Source organism: Oryza brachyantha, chromosome 11 (genome assembly GCF_000231095.2).
Source record: "Oryza brachyantha chromosome 11, ObraRS2, whole genome shotgun sequence".
Lineage (NCBI taxonomy): Eukaryota > Viridiplantae > Streptophyta > Magnoliopsida > Poales > Poaceae > Oryza > Oryza brachyantha.
In genome coordinates, this window is record NC_023173.2 from 17,482,553 (window position 1) to 17,503,541 (window position 20,989).

At 39.1% G+C, this 20,989-nt stretch overlaps 3 protein-coding genes across 4 annotated transcripts; all 3 read left to right on the plus strand.

The window, feature by feature from the left end:
* Nucleotides 1-1,983: 1,983 nt before the first annotated feature.
* On the plus strand, nt 1,984-4,980 carry LOC102704749 (laccase-22). Its single transcript, XM_006663073.3, has 6 exons — nt 1,984-2,268; nt 2,441-2,592; nt 2,906-3,150; nt 3,243-3,374; nt 3,481-4,410; nt 4,505-4,980. The coding sequence occupies exons 1-6, from the start codon at nt 2,158-2,160 to the stop codon at nt 4,633-4,635; spliced, it is 1,701 nt and encodes a 566-aa protein (XP_006663136.1). The 5' UTR covers nt 1,984-2,157; the 3' UTR covers nt 4,636-4,980.
* An 8,896-nt stretch (nt 4,981-13,876) lies between these two features.
* Nucleotides 13,877-16,491, plus strand: LOC102705020 (GDSL esterase/lipase CPRD49). 2 transcript variants are annotated; one of them, XM_015842277.1, is made up of 7 exons: nt 14,021-14,113; nt 14,224-14,309; nt 14,815-14,892; nt 15,372-15,512; nt 15,576-15,652; nt 15,752-15,901; nt 16,020-16,491. In XM_015842277.1, the coding sequence occupies exons 1-7, from the start codon at nt 14,107-14,109 to the stop codon at nt 16,231-16,233; spliced, it is 753 nt and encodes a 250-aa protein (XP_015697763.1). In that variant the 5' UTR covers nt 14,021-14,106; the 3' UTR covers nt 16,234-16,491. The 2 variants fall into 2 exon arrangements, with proteins under 2 accessions (XP_006663137.1, XP_015697763.1); XM_006663074.3 differs by lacking the exon at nt 14,224-14,309 and having other exon boundaries at nt 13,877-14,150.
* Nucleotides 16,492-19,359: 2,868 nt separating this feature from the next.
* LOC102709325 (probable pyridoxal 5'-phosphate synthase subunit PDX1.1) lies at nt 19,360-20,522 on the plus strand. The gene has a single exon (XM_015842371.2). The coding sequence runs from the start codon at nt 19,371-19,373 to the stop codon at nt 20,496-20,498; it is 1,128 nt and encodes a 375-aa protein (XP_015697857.2). The 5' UTR covers nt 19,360-19,370; the 3' UTR covers nt 20,499-20,522.
* Nucleotides 20,523-20,989: the final 467 nt, after the last annotated feature.

A 20,989-nucleotide genomic window follows, 5' to 3' on the forward strand; every position in this document is an offset into this window, starting at 1 on the left:
GTTTAAAGTCGTTGACTTTTTATCTATGTTTGATATTTTGTCTTATTTAAAAAATTATATAATTATTGACTATTTTGTTATGATTTGATTTATTACTAAAATAACTTTAAGTATGATTTATAATTTTGTATATTTGGATAAAATTTTTAAATAATACGAAACATCAAACATAAATTAAAAATTTAAAAGTCAACGGTGTCACACCAACGTAACCGGAGGGAGTATTTGAGGTAGCGTTGACTGAATGCATCAAACAAAAAGCAAATGGAGATAGGGATGGATGGTGTATGCTTCCTTTTCCTTGGTGCGTATATATATACCGTACAAAAGCTATTTAACCAGCCAGGTGGACATGGATTAGTTCTATCTAGCTTGGTTTTGAATCAACCGGAATTATCTTACATATATATGATTGTGCGAAGCTGGCTGCATCGACATCGATCTTATTCTCCTCCCTAGCTACCTTGGACAGGCACCTCTCAACTACATGCAAATGGAAAGGATGCCATGGCAATGTACCATCTAATCTAATCTAATCCAATGATGAATCCTGTCGATGGATTTTGATCGCGGTGCATCCAACTAATCCCCAGGGCCATGACATGCAATGCATGGTCCGATCGATTGTTCTAAATGGTTGAAGAAAAGGGAAATATTTAGCTGGCTGAAGCGTACGCAACACTCACACCGTCACGATCGAACTCCATCGAGACACCGAAACTGAGAAATAAAAATTGTGTGAGCTAGCCTCCCAGTTAGCTAATTAATCTATTGTACCTGTTAACTCTAATATGAACTTTTAGCTATACTAATGAACATGCTCTAAGAGCTTTTATTACTCAATAACAGGGTTGTTACATCGCTAAGCACTAATTGCTTTTTTTCGAAGGATCACCGGGAGGGAGAGGTTCCCCGGCCCATCTAAATTCATTTCCAAATAGCAAAAGATACAAGAGGTCTCAACTCTCAACTACAGTTAGGGAGACCAATGACCATTACAGTTTAAAAGCCTCCGGTTATATACAAGCAAGCAAAATAGTTTAGAGGTAGGGCAGCTGAAGGAACTCGTTGCAGTTCCGCTGCAATTCCTCTGTCTTCAATTTTAAGCCTCTCTGCCGAAAAGGAGGTTCACCAAGCCCATCATGCCTATGGTTCAATAGTAGCCAGAAGCAGAGGATGTAGAAAAAATGGGAGTGTGTGCGAGGCAGTAGGTAGTTTGATTGCAAATATTCGATATGGTAGGTTGAAACCAATAGCTTCCCAGAAAGACTTGGTGAAAGGGCAGCAGGATGTCTCCTGTTGCCTTGGTGTGTTTGGTCGGCAATACAATACTATCTCTTAATTTTGTCCAAAGCCTTTAGGGGTGCTTTGATTTGCCAGGTGAAATACCAGGATGTTGATACGACCATAGCTCATTGTAAGCGGTCAAAGGTAGGAAGTGAACTGTAAGTTACTTAAACTCCTACTCCTACTCCTACTCCTATACTATATTATCCTTCAGTTTCAGTTTGATGGGAGAAAGAGGCCGATAGAGATAAACTGACCTGTAAGTAGCCACTGCATGAGCAAATGGCCGTTTTGTTACGTGATCGAGGACAAGCACAAGGAACCAAACCCCCCAGATGGATCCATGCATTCCAAGTGCGTATATCTTTGCAAATTTTATTAGCCTCTGCCTGCTAGCCAACCCATAGAAAGGGACGGATATATGCAACAAATAAAACAATTAAGAATGTCATGTGAAGGTTCACCACGTATGAACAGCCAGAAACTGGGTGCGGCAGTGGAGTAATCGGGTAGCTAGCTTTGTGTAGTACTCAAGGAATATAATGTACTACTATGAGCCAAGCAGCAGCAGCAGCAGCTGGGTTTGGGGTGCTGATAAATAATGTAAAATTGAACAGCCAGAAATGCTCGTGAAAGTAAATTATGAATGGACAGGAAATCAGAAGCCTCCTAGCCTTGTTAAGCAAGGCTTCCCCACCTAAATTTTAAAACGACATGGCAGCTAAAATCCCAACACCGCCCAATGCTCCGAGCTAGCCAGTGCAAGCAGCAGCAGCATTATAAGCATGCATTGCCTCCATATTTCCATGCACTGCACTGTCACCCAGCTTATTTCTCCTTCCCCTGCCGCCGCCGGTGACAACACCAAACATGGCCGTCCTGCCGCCGTCACGCCGGCGGCTTACCCTGCTCCTGATGGCCGGCTGCTTCCTGCTTCAGGCTCTCAGTGCCCACGCCATCACCCGGCATTACAAGTTCAATGTGAGGGCATCAGTCTTTGCCACATATATGATAGATAACTGCATGCATATCCATCGCAATTATCAACAAACATATATCATACGAGTCTTTATATTAGGTTGCAGCAGAAATGGCAAGATCGATGGATGGTTATTTATTACCATGGTCTGGTCTGGCTGTCTCTCTTGTGCAGGTGGTCATGCGAAACATGACACGGCTTTGCTCGACCAAGCCCGTCCTCACTGTCAATGGCAAGTTCCCGGGACCGACACTGTATGCAAGAGAAGGCGACAACGTCCTTGTCAAGGTCGTCAACCATGTTGCAAACAACGTTACCATCCACTGGTAAGCAGCTTAGCTAGCTAGCTACCTATGCATATATGCTTCAACCGTGCACGAAATATACACCAGAATTTAAATCAATACTTCAAGGGTCCCGCCCTTTGCTCTCTATAAGTAAAGTACCCCATAAGAAGAAGAAAATATAATCAGGCTGTGTTAGTTAAAAGATAAAAACATGCGTAGCTTCATTCACTGGAGCATTAGATCCTCCCCAGTGAGCACAAAACAGAAATATGCTAGCTAAGTTCTCATTTATGCAACAAAATACACGTGGTGTATAGCTTCATAACAGGTACTTATGTCATAACTGTATCAGGCATGGGGTAAGGCAGATAAGGACAGGGTGGTACGATGGACCAGCTTACATAACACAGTGCCCAATACAGCCAGGCAGCAGCTTTCTGTACAATTTCACCATAACCGGCCAACGTGGAACGCTCCTCTGGCATGCCCACATCAACTGGCTACGAGCTACCATCCATGGTGCTATCGTCATCCTTCCAAAGCTTGGCGTGCCCTACCCCTTCCCCGCTCCTCACAAGGAGGATGTTATTGTGTTAGGTATATATATATATATAGGGGAATATAATGTAGCTGTTTCTTTACATCTTGATGCATTCAGCTCTAATTACTTTATCATGTGCTGCATCCAGGAGAATGGTGGAAAGAGGACACAGAAAATGTAATTAACCAGGCCATGCAGCTAGGCGTGGGACCCAATATTTCTGATTCACACACCATCAATGGTCATCCTGGTCCGTTGTCTGAGTGTGCTTCCTCGCAAGGTGAGAGGGCCACCGCTTGTCGTTATGGCTAACTCGGTGCTAGTCCTACAGCTGAGCCAAAAAGACTTGACAATTTTCTGATGCATGATTGCAATACACTGCACAGATGGGTTCAAGCTCAAAGTTGAAAATGGCAAGACATACATGCTCCGGATCATCAACGCTGCACTGAATGATGACCTGTTTTTCAAGGTTGCTGGCCATGAACTAACTGTTGTTGAGGTTGATGCAGTCTATACCAAGCCATTTACGACCGATACCTTGCTCATCACCCCAGGCCAGACCACCAGCGTCCTTCTCAGAGCTAACCAGAGTGCTGGCCGTTACCTTCTCTCAGTCTCCCCCTTCATGGATTCACCCCTGCAGGTTGACAACAAAACAGGCACTGCTACTTTGCACTATGCCAACACAGTCTCATCCTCCATGGCGGCACCTCTCATTCTCATCAAGCTGCCACCACAAAATGCCACCTCCATCGTGTCGAAATTTGCTGACCGGCTCCATAGCCTCAATTCCAAGGAGTACCCTGCCAATGTGCCACAGACAATAGACCACTCCCTTCTCCTTACTGTCGGGGTGGGCGTCAATCCATGTCCAAGCTGCATCAATGGGACAAGGGTGGTGGGCACAATCAACAACGTGACGTTCATCATGCCATCAACCCCAATTCTTCAAGCCTACTATTATAACATTCCAGGGGTGTTCACACAAGACTTCCCAGCAACACCACTGCACAAGTTCAACTATACAGGGAGCGGTCCCAAAAATCTTCAAACCATGAATGGGACCAGGGTTTACAGACTGCCTTACAATGCTTCAGTGCAGGTTGTACTCCAGGATACAGGAATCATATCACCAGAAAGCCACCCCATCCATTTACATGGCTTTAATTTTTTTGTGGTTGGGAGGGGCGTTGGGAACTACAACCCCAAGACCTCCCCTTCTACATTCAACCTCATCGACCCCATCGAGAGGAACACCGTTGGAGTTCCTACTGGAGGTTGGACAGCTATCAGATTTAGAGCAGACAACCCTGGTATTGAATTTAAAACATGCATTTTTAAGACACAATAACACCTCATGTTTCTGCTTTCCAGAAAAAAAAATTTGATTGACCTGTTATATTCCAGGTGTTTGGTTTATGCATTGCCATTTCGAGGTGCACACATCATGGGGACTAAAGATGGTCTTTGTAGTGGACAATGGAAAAAGACCTAGTGAGACTCTGATTCCACCACCCAAAGATCTTCCGCACTGTTAACAACATGGAATTCGAAACTGCCCTAAGGGAGTGGGGCCAATTACAAGAAGGGTAATTGGCTTTGGTCTGATGTGCGGAAAAGGAACAATGGTGATTTGCCAAATGTGATACTACTTGACTCTTGCTACATTTTTTCTCATTTTGAGTTTTTTGGGCTTGTTTACCAAGATAATGCGTATAGGGCATTCAGGTTGTAATTAGCTATTGCCATCAACTCCTTTTCCCTTTTACAATGAATGAAAATATATATGTTGGAATGCCTCGTAAAAGATCAATCCGTCTTAAGTATATGTCACCAAAAGATATCCACTTTTAGAAATACCTCGCCTCTAGCTATTCCCTTGATCCCTTCTACCACCTATATGGTACTCCCTATCTTCTTTGGCTGAACCCACCCCTGTATAGTCTATCTAGTGCTAGCTCCAGTTTAGTATTCTTCAGGCAGGCTAATCCTTACTCTAAACCTGTTCAACGGTAACCCAATTCAAAAAATCCAGGCAGCCTTGGCACCTTTGCCTCTTTGGGCAGACTTGACCCTTGATTTTAATCCTGACATTGATCTTGGGGCGGGGGACCAACCCAGCTTGAGTTATGCTGCCTCCACCTCCCATTCTATCCAGCTGGCAGCTGGCTACTGGCCAAACCTAAAAACATTGACATCTTGAGCTGAAAACTCAACATTTTGAAGAGTCAAGGAGACTCTTTCGAAGAATATCACCGGTCCCCATTGCTTGAGGATTATCCTTAGTTGATAGTTCAGGTTCTTCAGTGTGGAATATAAGTGTTAGCAGCAAGCTACTCTCCATGTCAAACAAACTTTTTAGCAAGGAAGGGAATGACGTTCTAAAAGGTAGCTACCATGTTACTCAATTTTAATGACCTGAATATTAAGAACTAGCTCCTAGATTAAGCAGCCTAAGTTTCCAGATTTTCTTAGAAAAACCTTCCAAAAGAAACAAGTGATGACTATTTATTATCTGATAGCTTGTAGTACTATGTTCAACACAAATGGTAATCGCATACTAGCTAAACTTCAAAGTAATCACTAATAAATTGGTAACTGTTAGGAACATGCATTGAACATACCTGATAATGGGCCAACAAAACATCTGATGTACGTGGTACACCCCCATTAACGGAATTATTGAGGTCAGCTATGCAAGAAACAATTGTTAAACATTCGACAAGACATATAAATGATGGTATATGAATGCCACTTGCAACATAAAATACTATTGAATGATGTCATAACAACCTCCAATGCACAGGCAAAACTTTTTAAAGCTTTGGATGGCACTCGGCAAAATATTCGATTGTTTTTGTGACAAAAATGTTCAGATTTTCATACTGCAGAAAGCAGGAAAAGAACACTCAACCGGGAGCTCCGATATAAGAGCAGGTACAGTAGCAGGCTATAAACCAGCTATAAGCATATTTTAAAGAGATAAGAGGGGAGAGAGAAGGGTGGTGGGCTACTAATTTGTAGCCAGCTGCACATGGACTCTAAGACAAAATATATGTATGATATGTGAGACCATGAATTGATGTTTTGTAGATAACTATTGTATGAATTGACTATTAGATTGACTATAGATAAATTGAAGTTAGTAGTTAGCTATACTATTGAACTTGCTCTAAGCCTTCGGAAGTAACTAAACCCTAGTAATCTGCCTGGCACCTATGTAGATGCAGAGAAACAACATATTTTGGACGGTCGTACCTTGTACCTACCAGATAGGCATTAGTGTGCAAGTATGTCAGCTTGACACTGTACTGCATTTTGAGTACCATTATCTGAATCAACAAACTTCCATTCTGGGAGGTATGGATTCTATACGTCAATAAATCATGCAAGTGCAATTGATCCCTAAAGCTACTTGTCAATTCCAGCTTCTGCACATTAGCACAATCTCTTGCAAATTGCAGCAGAAGGCATAGAGCTTCTCGCAGTACATCATGAAACACTCTAGAGCGGTGTTCGTGGTGTCAGATGTGTAGACTGCTAGATATTCAAGTTCAGAGCAACCCATAGGTAGAGAAGAAAGGCATTTTATTTGTCCCCATTTATTAGAAGTTCAATATCCTAGTCTCTTGCAAGACGAGTTCATCCGTTCAGCAGATTAATCAAATTATTCATGGATCGAGGAAAATATCCCGAATTATGAACTAATAAGCTAAGGACGAACCTTAATCTGAGAGGAAAAGCAGTAATAAGTAGAACCCGGACCTGCAGGAACCAGGAGGGAGAGTGCGAGGAAGGAAAGTGGAGGAGAAGTGCGAAGGCGCCGTCGATGCGGCGGGGTGGACGGCACTGGAGCAGTCTCCGCCGCCGCCGCCGCCGTAGGCCACCCAAACAAACAGGCCCAGCCCAATATGGCGACGCTTTGGTCTTTAGCCTCCGCCTGAACAAAGATTTGGAAATATGCAAATGCAGGTTTCGAAATACTACTTATTTATATATTCATAACGACGTCATTATGGCGTTGAATCTATTTAAAATATGACGCTGCTTACCCCCCTTCGTATCAGAATCTTAGGACTAAATTGCCCTTCTTTTCTTTCTTTCTTCCATTTTCTCTCCCATCATCTTTTTATTAGGTTCGTCTAGTGATCAAATGTTTGAAATTTTTAATTCTATCAATCAAATCCAGTTACAATTATTGGATAATAATCTAAAAGCGTATACGTAAGTCAAAAAGCTCATACATGTCTTTCCCATATATTGCACGTGTGTTTGACACCAGAAAAAAAAATCAAATGTTTAATCAAAAGTGGTATAGTTATCAAAACCAAACCGGGACGTGATTAAACCAGCAAAAACCAGAAACCAGAGCCAGTGGTTTGCTTCAAAGGTTTATGTCACAGCCAAACACCTTTGAATACATAATTTTACAGGACTTCTCGTAGGAACTTGTATAAGGTAGGGGCTAAGGTCACTAGAACCAAAATCTACATAGATGTAGAAATTTACATAGACCTCATTGGAACTGTTGGCATCTTTTTCGACCAACATGGGCAATCACCTAATGCTTGGAAGCTTCTTCATTGGAACAGTACAGAGTCATCAAACATAGCACTTATAAGGGCATTTCAACAGCTCGTTCAAATTTAATTATCTATATTATTATTTTGATGATCATCTAGATAAATTCTTTCTAAATATCAGTTATTACTTTAACGGATATTCATATTATAATTTTCATATATATTTCATTAATATTTTTCAACCGTCTGCTCTGCTCTCATATTGTTCTTGTCCTTATATCGTAAGGTTGGATGTTAAAATGGAGTGAGCAGAGAAACTCAAAATATAATGTTTCTTTTTTAATATAAAGGATGCTCTATTTTTGGAGAATAGAATGAAGTATTTGTTGAACAATTTTTCCTTCACGCACTCTATATTCAGGATGAAGAATAAGATAGAATATCTGATGAAAAAAATACCATAAGAGGTTAGCCTTGTGTAAACAGTTTTCTCCATGTATCCTATAACTAGGTTTAGAAATCAACGAAGACTCAATGTACCTCGGGACTAAAAACACAAGGACGGTCTTAATCGAATTAAACCATAGTTGTTGGTCATAATACCTGCGTATCTACGATTAAAGCACTCTTTAGAGCATGTACAATAGCAGACTATAAGCTAGCTATGAGTATATTTTAAGGTGATAAAAGAGGAGAGAGAAGAGCAGCGGGCTACAGATTTGTAGCCAGCTGCAGCACGGACTTTAAGACATATGTATGTATGACAGGTGGGGTTGAGTATTAATTGTGTAGTATATGACTATTTTATGAATTGACTATTAAATTAGCTATAGATAATTTGTAGCCAGTAGTTGGCTATACTATTGAATTTGCTCTCAGGCTAGTTCTAGTGGGGTTTCATCTATTTAATAGAGTGCTACATTGGTAAAATAGATAACATGACAACAAAATTAACAGAAGAGAGCAAATTCGTTTCATGATAGTTTCATCAGGATGAAACATGGTGGGCGTTGTTTTCCAGCCGATAAAACTCGAATGAAATGTCACCGAGAGCAAAAAGTTTCATTTGAACATCATCTTTATGATCCAATGTAGAGAAACTGAATGCATATCATGTTATATACAAATGTATACATAATTTATATATCACACTTGATTATAACCTCAAGCAAAGATCTAATGTCATAGCTAGCGTACTAAATTGTGAGATGAAACTAATGTGTGATGAAACTATGTACTGATAGAGGTTGTCTCATACATCAAACTTAAAGAAAACTGATGTATCACTTTTTAAAAGTGTGAGACAAAACTATGCATTAAGACTATCCTTGTATCTCCGGTCAAAGTAGTTGGGCTATACGTGCCTGGTCAAACCTCAGACTGGCCACAAGGGTGGCCAAACAGACATTTAGGTCATTCCCAACCTAGAAACTATCAAGTAGTTTTCATACGTGTCATGCATATAGACACTGATGATGTTTTCAAATTAAATTCTTATTCAATCATCTGTCTTCTCTCTCCTTTTATCCACCTATCACCTTGTTTGTGCTCTTAGTTCTTGTGTAGAGATGGTTTCTTCCATGAGAAATGATCTTTTCATCTTTTTTTCTCTCTCCTCATTAACTCTCTTACCACATAAGATTTATGCTTATGTGACAATGCATTTAATGCTATAGAAACTACTACCTCCGTTTTATATTGTAAGTCTTTCTGGCCTTGCATAAATTCATTCATTGATGAATGTATATAATTTATATATGTGTTTAGATTCATTAGCATCCATATGAATATAGGCAATGCTAGAAAGACTTACATTGCGGAACGGAGGTTCAAACTTGCTAAAAATTTTAACTATTGGCAAATTTACAAATCAATAGGACAAAGAATTTATGTAATACGTAATTTATGGCTCATTTGGAACAAATGGATTTTAGAGAAATTTTGAAGGATTAGATTTCTATTGAAAAATTCATACATAGTGTTTGGAACAAATGAATGCATCTTCAAAATTTCTTAGAAATGTCTTAAAATATAGGAATTTGGAGGAGCCCTTAGTGAGTGTAAACCCTATAGAACTTTTGCATGCAAAAGTTCAAAGGAGGTAATTCAAAACTATTCATATATGGTGTTTGGAACAAATGAATGCATCTTTAAAATTTCTTAGAAATATCTTAAAATATAGGAATTTGGAGGAGCCCTTAGTGAGTGTAAACCCTATAGAACTTTTGCATGCAAAAGTTCAAAGGAGGTAATTCAAAACTATTCATATATGGTGTTTGGAACAAATGAATGCATCTTTAAAATTTCTTAGAAATATCTTAAAATATAGGAATTTGGAGGAGCCCTTAGTGAGTGTAAACCCTATAGAACTTTTGCATGCAAAAGTTCAAATGAGGTAATTCAAAACTATTCGTAGGAAATACAGTACTAGCAAGCAATATATGGTTGCTACTCGCATACAGGGAACACTAGAGAACTACCACCTGCTTGCTCTGCACGGTGGTATTTATTGTGATAGAGTAAATGAAATTTGCAAGCTGCAAATCTGCAGCTTCAACTACTCGTATGTTTGGAATTGAATGACATTGGCCTCGAAGCAGTGATTGTCGACACGGGTGGTTGAAGAAACGGATGCTGACTGTCTAAATGGTCCTACACAAACTCAAGCTGATTTTTTAGACAAGGGAAGTGACAACTGAATAATGATGATGGGTCACAGATCACACATGGTTTCCATGACTTCCAATCTCCACCCAACTGCACCTCTTCTCCAATTTTCCAAAATACAAGTATTTCTTTATTACTTAATAGACTAGGTTACGAGAAAAGACTAAAGTGTTTTTGAATAAATAAGATGTAGATGTGGGTGGAAAGATAAAATGAGAATAATTTTAAATATAAGGTGATTGGTGTGATAATTAGTACGGTGAGTAGCAATAAAATAATTATATTAAAGTACTCCATATATTCTAAAATATAAAATATAAGGTGTGTCTGTCACTAACACAAATAACAAGTTATAACCACCCTTCTCATTTAGTAATCCCTGGTGCATGCATGCATTCAACGAGGTTGAGCATTTTGATGGTAAAGAAATAAATTAAATTTATAGAAAGGAGATATGCTAAATTTATAGAAAGGAGATATGCTAGTAAAAATATGTTTACACGTACATCTTATATTATGGAATATAAAAAAATAGTTATGGCTTATATTTTGAAATAAAGAAAGTTCAAGATTTAAACAATAGAAATATTTATATTTTGAAATACTGCATATAGTACCATTGTATCACACAATTCAATTCCCATGTATTTGATCAATGCTTCACTAATAATCAGAACACGTGAGCACATAATATAGCTGGCCGCCATTAGGGTAACCTCTATATTAATTAAAATGAAGTAATGCATATGGATCCTACTCTCTGCGTTCCAAAATAAAGAATTAAAAATGAATGTGACACCTGTAATAATGTTTATATATTGAGCTATTTTACTTTGTTTGAGATACAAATCCTAACTTTTATTATTTCATTTATTTTTCTAATGAAAATATAATCTGTTGATTCAATAAATGCACCATGGCACAAAAGGAAAATGGTGATTGTTTATTTGCAAATAAAAAATAATTTGTAAACTTATTTGCAAATGAAAAATAAATTAAGATAAACAAACCCTTAAAATCTACTCCAAAATTCAAATTTTGCCTTTAAGAATAAATAGAAGCGAAAAATAGGGGTAAAACATCAACGGTCATAATTGCCCATTCTTAACCTAATCATGCATGCATTGTATAGAGACATGCACGTCAACATAATTTCAAATTTGGAATATGTAAAGCTACAGAGATAAATTCAAACAATTGGACATCACAAAAAAATATTTTTCATGGCTTTTATTTTCTTTTAAGAAAACACACGTTGGGTTTTAGTTTCTATGTATTGTTTTTTTATTTGTATTTGATTCAAAAATTTGCATTGATGTGTTGATTTCAGACTCTACATACGATTTAAATATGATTTAAAATTTTGCATTCAAAATATGAAATATAATTTACACACTACATTTAAATCTTTATACCGCAGTAAATGACACCATTGTGTGCTAATAAATTAACACTTCCTTATTATTGATATCATTACTAGGTAATGGATTACGTTCGATGTTCGATCGAACCGTCAAAACAAATTAAAAATACATAAAAAATCCTTATATGGTTCATATAGTTATTATCCAATTAAAGATTTATAAGATCCTCTGCAGTACTTCAAGATGTGTTTCATATAATAACTAGGTCCGTTTCGTAATATAAGATGTTTAATTTTTTAGTTGTAACGTTTGACCGTTCATCTTATTTAAAAATTTAGTACAAATATAAAAAATGATAAGTCGTGCTTAAAATTCTTTTGATAATAAAGTAAGTCACAAGCATACTTTCATAATTTTTTAAATAGGATAAATGGTCAAACATTGTAAGCAAAAAAGTGAAACATCTTATATTATAAAACGGAGAAAGAATTAGATTTATTTATTTTAGAAACGAGAGGGAGTAACTCGGTACCATAGCATAGTGAATCTCAATAAAGATTTAGTGGTTGTTTAGATCCATGGATATTTTCGTAGTAATTGTCACATCGGATGTTTGTACGTTAATTAGGGATGTGTTTGGTTGTAAGGATGGGATGGGTTGGGATAGAGCCAACCCATTTTTGATCATGTTTGGTTGGTGGATGGGTTGGACCCAGAAGAGAAATATTCCTCTCAGATCCAGATCCAACCCATCCCACCAAAACGGTGGGACGGATCCGTCCCAGAACAACCATGACGCATAGAGAGATATCCATTTTATTTATTAAATTTATTTAAAATATATTACTTGTATAAATATACATTCAATTATTTTAGGTTATTCATATATTAATTTTAGTATTTAATATTTTATTTTGGATATGAGAGGTAACCTTTGTCTCATCTCATCCCTTCAACCAAACAAAAAACAGGTCTAACCCATCCCATCTCATCTCTTACACCAAACAAAAAAACAAGGTTCAACTCATCCATCCAACCAAATAGAAAAATGAAACCAACCCATCCTATAATCCAGGGATAGAGCCAACCCAATCCATCTCGTCCACGAACCAAACGCATCATAGGAGTATTAAATATAGACAGATACAAAACTAATTACATAAATAAAGGCAATTTCATTAGACAAATTTTTTAAGCCTAATTAATCAATGATTAGCAAATGTTTATAGTAGCATCACATTCGCTAATCATAGACTAATTAGGCTAAATACATTTGTCTCGCGAAATAGTCCAGAGTACGTGGTGAATTTTATTAATAGTCTATATTTAGTATTTTTAATTAGTATCAAACATTCGATATGACAAGGATTAAAAAAACCGTTGGAGAGAAACAAACAGGGTCTCACTGCTGTGAGGCCATCTTCAATGGGTATCTATAAGCTATCTATAAAATACACTATATAATTTTTTTAAAAAGAGAGGTAAAAGCTATGTCTTAACCAAGAGATAGTCTCTTGCATATATTTTAATGTCAAATAAGAATAAATTATATGATTATTTATATTATAAGCTATTTAATAAGTGCTAGACATTAAATAAAGAAATTGTCTTTTACCATCCGTAGAGGCATTATACAATCTCTATTGTTGGAGGCAGAGGATCCGTCGGATCCAGCTATTAATGCGACAGCAATTACTCAATCCACCTAGAAATGTCAGCCGAGGTCTGTCGTACTTGAGGAGTATAATTGCCAAAATTTTTGGAGGACATATGACATCGACGGTTATATATTTGAAGTTTAATTACAAAATAAATTTTAAATTCTGTATGAAACTTTAAATATAGTTTAATTACAAAACAAACTTTAGATTCTGTCTGAAAACTACGAGACGAATCTTTTGAGTCTAATTAATTCGTCATTAGCACATGTTGGTTATTATAACACTTATGGCTAATTATATACTAATTAGACTCAAAAGATTCATCAGACGATTTTCTTCATAATCGTATAATTAGTTTTAATGTTTATATATATAATACTTTATTTAAATATCAAAGATTCGACGTGATGTTTTTAGAAAAAGTTTTTAGTAACTGAACCGGGCCATACGAAGAGTATTGGAAGAGTTACTGTCGTTGTATCTGCCATGTTCTGCTCCTTTAATATCGAGTAATAGTACACTGCAGACCGTCGTCAATTTAATTGATCGCGGCCGGAGCACTACTTTTAATTTATACTCCACTATCTTTTAAGTTATGTGAAATCCCTCCTCTTCTGCGACTCCCCTTTTCTTCTCAGGCCCGTCTAGCTAGCTGCTTTCCGATCCAAGAAGAAGAAGGAGGAGGAAATCCAATCCAATTTCCACAAGGAAAGAGATGATTGGTTTTGCGCCGGCGCCAGGCCGGCCGCTCTTCGTGCTCTTCGGCTCCTCCATCGTGCAGTTCAGCTTCAGCAATGGCGGGTGGGGTGCCGCTCTTGCCGACATCTACGCCCGCAAGGTCACCCACACCCTCCCTCTCTCCTGAGGGAGGCTCTCCAATCCCTATCACATTAACTGTTATTTTTTTGCAGGATTTTCCATACGAGATTGTTCAATTCCCACCTGTCATAGGAGATTGGTTGTCTGGCATCTTGATCCCCCATCTCTGGGTGGCCATGTAAATCTAGTCCTTTTTTTTTCCTTAGTTACCACTAGTGATAGTAGAGTATCTACTAGTAAATACTAATGTAAGACTTCGAGGAAATAGTACTCTATCTAAATGGGCATGCTTCTGCCGCAACCGATTTCAGCAGCATTCATAGGGTTTTGTGTTACAATGCCTCAAAACATACATAGAGTTTTGTGAAACTTTGTTTTTTTCCAGGTAGTCTGTCTTAAGAATTCATAGGCCTCAAGGTAAAAACGTTTCCTTGTATGTTGACTTATCGTAAGCAATGATTTTCCGAAGCATCTATGAGTATGGTGGCAATGGATGGCATTATTTCTATTATTTGCATCTATGGTGTTCGTTTTGGTTTGAATCAGTGTTCTGGTCCCAGGTTGGCCCAACCACAAATGCCCTCTATTTCGTGCCATTTTCAACATAATGTGTGTATTAATTGGTGTCCTACATACTATGGAGTACATCTCACTAATTCAACTGTCTATCCACAACCATTCAGGCTGATATCCTTCTCAGAGGGTATATTGGTTGGAACTCAAGGCGCGCCCTTCAAGTCATTGACAAAGTTTTCCCCAAGGTATTTGGCCCTTTTTGCTCTCGTTCCTACGACCAGCCAGATCAAGTGGAGTGGATAATTTAACATGGTAGGAGCAGTTGCTACAGATTATGGTCATACGTCCGGATAATCATGAGTATTGTGCTTGGTTCGATCCTCCCTTCTAATATGATGATTCTTATCTTAGTGATATCCCCTCTTGTGCTACTTAATTCATTATTCATTCAACAAGAACTAATCTGGCTCTATTTACCATGCTCGTAATAGTTGCTGTCATTTACTGTCACATTTGTTGTATGATTTACGTTAATCCTCAAATGTGCCAGAAATCCCTTTTGTAGAATAGAATACTTTCAGTGTCAAATTTCTCGATAGTCTCGAGGATCACTGTATACGATTAATATATTTTATTTACTATGTTGTTATTTATTATGATTTTTGTGTTCAAATTTAGTTGGCAGTTGCCAAATTACTGATTTTGTGAGCTCCATTCGCCTTAGGATTCGCCCGTGCAACCTTCTTTGGTAATAGTTTACTTTGGTGGCAATGATTCGGTTGCTGCCCATTCATCTGGTCTTGGACCTCATGTGCCACTAGAGGAGTACATAGACAACATGAGAAAGATAGCAAAACACCTGAAGGTACAGAATGCAAATTACTTATACCATTTTGTGAACTTGCTTGACTGTGGCCTTTATGTTCAGAGCTTGTCTGAGAAGACTCGTGTCATCTTCCTCAGCTGCCCGCCGCTTAACGAGGAGACGCTCCGTAAATCAACCAGGTTCAAATTAAAGATAATCTTAACTTCCTGTCTAGGATCTGTTGGCTTATATTTGAATGGGAAGTAGTAATTCAGAGGTTGTGTATATAATGTATACAGCACTGTACTGAGTGAGATAGTCCGGACAAACGAAACTTGCCGCCTGTACTCTGAAGCCTGTGTATCTCTATGCAAAGAGATGGACCTGAAGGTGGTTGATCTTTGGAATGGTATGCAGAAGCGGGACGACTGGGCGACAGCCTGCTTCACGTGAGTTTGTGAATGATTTATAATTCATCCATTTCCTTGAGAGTGCTACCTCCGTCCAAAAATATCTAGCTGGATGCAATACACTCAATCCGTGGTTTGTGAATGTGGCTGCCTGCAGGGATGGACTGCATCTCTCTGAAGAAGGGAGCAAGATTGTCGTGGAAGAGATACTGAGGGTACTCAAGGAGGCAGAGTGGGATCCATGCCTGCACTGGAAGGCGATGCCGACGGAGTTTGGGGAGGACTCGCCCTATGACCTCGTCTCCTCCAGCGGCCAATCCACCATCAACCCCTCCGACTGGACCTTCCACAGGAGGATACAGTGGGACTGACTGAACCCGTCGACCCCACAGGAGCATCTCTGCTGCTTCCTTAGTTCGTCTGAATCTAAATTTCTGATGATGACGATGCCTGATGGATCATATCTCCAACGTGCTCAAGAACATTACATGATTTATAATTAAGATCTCTTTGATTTATCGTAGGGATCAAATACCAGCTTTTGACGAAGGGGTCATGTATTAATAGGGTTTAGCTCGATCAATCAATCTCAACAAAAGACAGATTTATGATGATATTAATTGTTTTGTCCCCTGGGCTGCTATATACTGCTACCTCCGTCTCTAAATGTTTGACGCCGTTGACTTTTTTATATATGTTTGACCATTCGTCTTACTCAAAAGAAAATTCCAAATTATTAATTATTTTTATATTATTTTATTTATTGTTAAGTATACTTTTATACATATATATAGCTTTGCATATTTTAAAAAAAATTGAATAAGAGGAATGGTTAAACGTGTATAAAAAAATCAATGGCGTCAAACATTTAGGGACGGAAGGAGTATACAACAAATGCCCAATTTAATATTTATTTATAGGAAAAATTTGCTACAGGACACCCAAATTTTGCGCTCTTTGCTAAAGGGCACTGCAAGATCGCGTTTTGACCCGGAGGCATAAAAAAAGGGTAATTTGCCACTGGATACCGTCGGCATTAATTTATTATTTCTGCTACATTTGGAGAGAGAAAACTGGATGAAAGGACCGAAATGCTCTTGTCTCCTTCGTTTAGACTAAGTGAGTCTGGTCACAACTGAAAGCTCCCCGATCCCCTTCTCCAGAAAACCTAGTGGTGGTGACAACCTTTCACTCGGCCACGGCGACAATGCCCTCGCGACACCTCCTTTCAATGAGTTGGACTAAGGGCAATACTGTCTTTTTAGAAAGTTTCTCTCTCCAAGTGTAGCAAAAATAATAAATTAGTATAGCAAAAATAATAAATTAATGCCGGCAATGTCCCGTGGCAAATTACCCTTTTTTTTGGGATGTCTTCAAGCCAAAACGCGATCTTGCAGTGCTCTTCCGAAAAGAGCGCCAAATATGAGTGACCTGTAGCAAATTTTCCCTTATCTATATCAGTAATGCGTGATTTGGATTCCAGACTCAACCTTCTGGTACATGTCCATAGGATATTTGTTGTGTTACTGAAATTTTAGTGGTCACATGTGTATGTACTGTGGTGACCAATATAAATATTATAGAGACTTATGATTGATTTTTTTTATTGAGGGACAGCACAATTTTGGATATACACATTCCTCACGCTATTGTTCGATGAAATTGAAGTTTCATTAAGAAATATCAACTGAATCGAACATTGAACTGTTCAAATATGGGTTCCGAAAGTACATAAATTATCTTTTATATTCCGATGGTAAAAGCACATCAAATTCAGGCCTGATTACCAAAATTACATAAATCAACATTAGCACCCGAAATGTTCAAATATGATATTAATTGTTTTGCCCTCATCGTTTTCACTTGACTTATACTTATAAACCAAATTTCAAATTTAAAACTTAAATTTGAAGTTGATTTTGAAATTTTTGTTGTTGTTTATTTTTCCAACCTTAACTTTTAGCTTGTTAAGAACATGTTTATAAAAATTTTACCTAAAAATTATTTTTTAATCATCAATATGTGTTGTGCTTGTCAAAATAAATAAATAAAAGATGAGATATTAAGTAACACAGCTAAACGACTTTATATTATTAATTGTGTGTTTTAAGATTACAAATACCTAAATGATATCGATCAAATTTTAGAACCAACCATATAGGGGTGCACGACCACCGCAAGTAACTACCTAGTCCGTAATAGAGGAGGTGGCAATGGGCTCCTCTTTCGTTTTTCTAGCGGAAAATTCTCTTATTAGGGTGAACGGAATGGTTGAAATTGTTTCTCAACAGAAAATCAAATGGAAAAAAAACATGTCCCATCGAATCATATGAGGGTGGGGATGATCCTCCCTCTCGTTTCCGTTTTCTGCTCATAACATGTGATTATATTCCTTAGTATATTTAATAAATTACAGTATTGCACTTTTATTATGTCAATAAATGAATATATGTTGATAAAATGATAATAAAATATGAATTACATATTTGATTTGAAATGTATATTAAGTTTTTAAGGGGGGACGGGGACTCTGTGGAGATAAATTCTCCATGAGGGACGGGGATGAAAAAAATTTATCCCCGTTGTCATTGGTGGTGACAGGACAAAAACGGTGAAAATTCTGGCTTACGGGGTAAGGATGGAGACGTAAAAGCTTTCTAAACAGCATGGCTAAAATTTACCAATTCAAATCTCAATTTAGCGATTCATATGAAAATGATTTTATCTCTGAATTAATGTGTGCTCTAACAGACTCCTAACACTATCTAAAATTTGCAAAGTCCAACACATCTCACTGACTCTATATCCACTCTCTGTAGCTGCTATCTTTTGGCTTTTTGATAAAACAAATCAAATGATATATTTACAAACAAAAAATAATTTGTAAATAAAATCTTTATATACATGTTATTAACGATCTAAAAGCAAATACTGAAAAATAAATTACGATGAGAAAACATCAAAATTAACTCTAAATATAAAGTTAAAAAATAAATTTTGACTTATAAATATAAGTAAAAATAAAGCGTGCATATTTCTCAAGAAAGTATGGATGGACGATGGGATTCACGTAGTTATCTAGATATATCTAGATATATGATAGGGAATAAGGGAGACTGACAAGGTTTGGTCATTGGGCGAGAAGTTTAGTAATTTAGATGTCATAAACAAGTCAAATGATTAGTCTTGTGAGTATATATTTTAATATAATTAGTAAAATTTAGTACTACATCTGTCCATTCGTCTTATTTGAAATATTTTTACGACTAATATTTTTATTTTTACTCTATGATAAACATGAAAAAATATAAGTAATACTTTATGCATGACTAATTTTTTTTAATTTTTTATATAAATTTTTTAAATAATACAAATAATCAAACGTTAAGAAAAAATAAAAAATAAAATTATTATGAGACGAAGATAGTATATTAGTTATTTAATTTTTTTTTAAAGATGAGCTAGAGGTGACGGGCAATTCCCCGTTGGCAGGTCGGGTTCCGAAGGTATGCCAAGGGATCCCATTCTATTCCATCCCAAATCACATCCGCTCCATCTCCATCTGGAACCATCTATCTCTCTCTCTCTCTCCATCTATCTTCTCGGAACCACCACTTCACCTCTCTCGCAGTCGCAGTCCCAGTCGAGTAGCAAGGCAAGATCCACACTCCACAGGATGGCATCCTCCGACGACGGCAGCGGCAGCGGCGTGGTGGCCCTCTACGGCGGCGGCAAGGTGGTGGTCGAGCCCTCCTCCAAACCCGCAGCTACCTTCTCCGTCAAGGTGGGCCTGGCCCAGATGCTGCGCGGCGGCGTCATCATGGACGTGGTCACCCCCGAGCAGGCGCGCCTCGCCGAGGAGGCCGGAGCCTGCGCCGTCATGGCGCTTGAGCGCGTCCCCGCCGACATCCGCTCCCAGGGCGGCGTAGCCCGCATGTCCGACCCGGCCCTCATCCGCGACATCAAGCGCGCCGTCACCATCCCGGTCATGGCCAAGGCCCGCATCGGCCACTTCGTCGAGGCCCAGATCCTCGAGGCCGTCGGCGTCGACTACGTGGACGAGAGCGAGGTGCTCACCCCCGCCGACCACGCCCACCACATCAACAAGCACAACTTCCGCGTCCCCTTCGTCTGCGGCTGCCGCGACCTCGGCGAGGCGCTCCGCCGCATCCGTGAGGGCGCCGCCATGATCCGCACCAAGGGCGAGGCCGGCACCGGCAACGTCGTCGAGGCCGTCCGCCACGTGCGCTCCGTCATGGGCGACATCCGCGCGCTCCGCAACATGGACGACGACGAGGTCTTCTCCTACGCCAAGCGCATCGCCGCGCCCTACGACCTCGTCATGCAGACCAAGCAGCTGGGCCGCCTCCCCGTCGTGCAGTTCGCGGCCGGCGGGGTGGCCACCCCCGCCGATGCCGCCCTCATGATGCAGCTGGGCTGCGACGGTGTCTTCGTCGGCTCCGGCATCTTCAAGAGCGGCGACCCCGCGCGGCGCGCCCGTGCCATCGTTCAGGCCGTCACCCACTACAGCGATCCGGAGATCCTCGCCGACGTCAGCGCCGGGCTCGGGGAGGCCATGGTCGGCATCAACCTCTCCGACGAAAACGTGGAGCGCTACGCCGCCCGCTCCCACTAACTCTTCGCCATCCATCAGATTCGATTCGGATCAGCATCAGAACGACGACGATAAGAAGAAAAATTCGTTGCCTTGGAGATGATATCCACTCCACTGCTGCTACTCCATTAGTTACTCCGGCAGCAAATAACACACTTGTTCACATTATTGCCATGGGATTTTGAGCCAAATCGCCCTGAGACTCCTTACCAAGCTTTTGCTGAATTACATTTCAGATTCCTAAGTTTCTTTCGAACGTGTTGGGGGTATGGTATTGTACCATCTTTGATTTCCAACATGACCTGAGACTCCTTACCAACATCTTTGGTTTCATTTCAATATCGTTCGTCCTGCTAGGCTAGCATTGTGAAAACTTGAGAATATGAAAAATGCAGGAACGGGAATTACCCTGCCCACTAGATTTTTATAGGAATTGAAAACACAATAAAGTTAAAAACCATCGTTTGATTTATATGTAGGAAAACAAAGAAATTTATAGTAATATAAGAAGA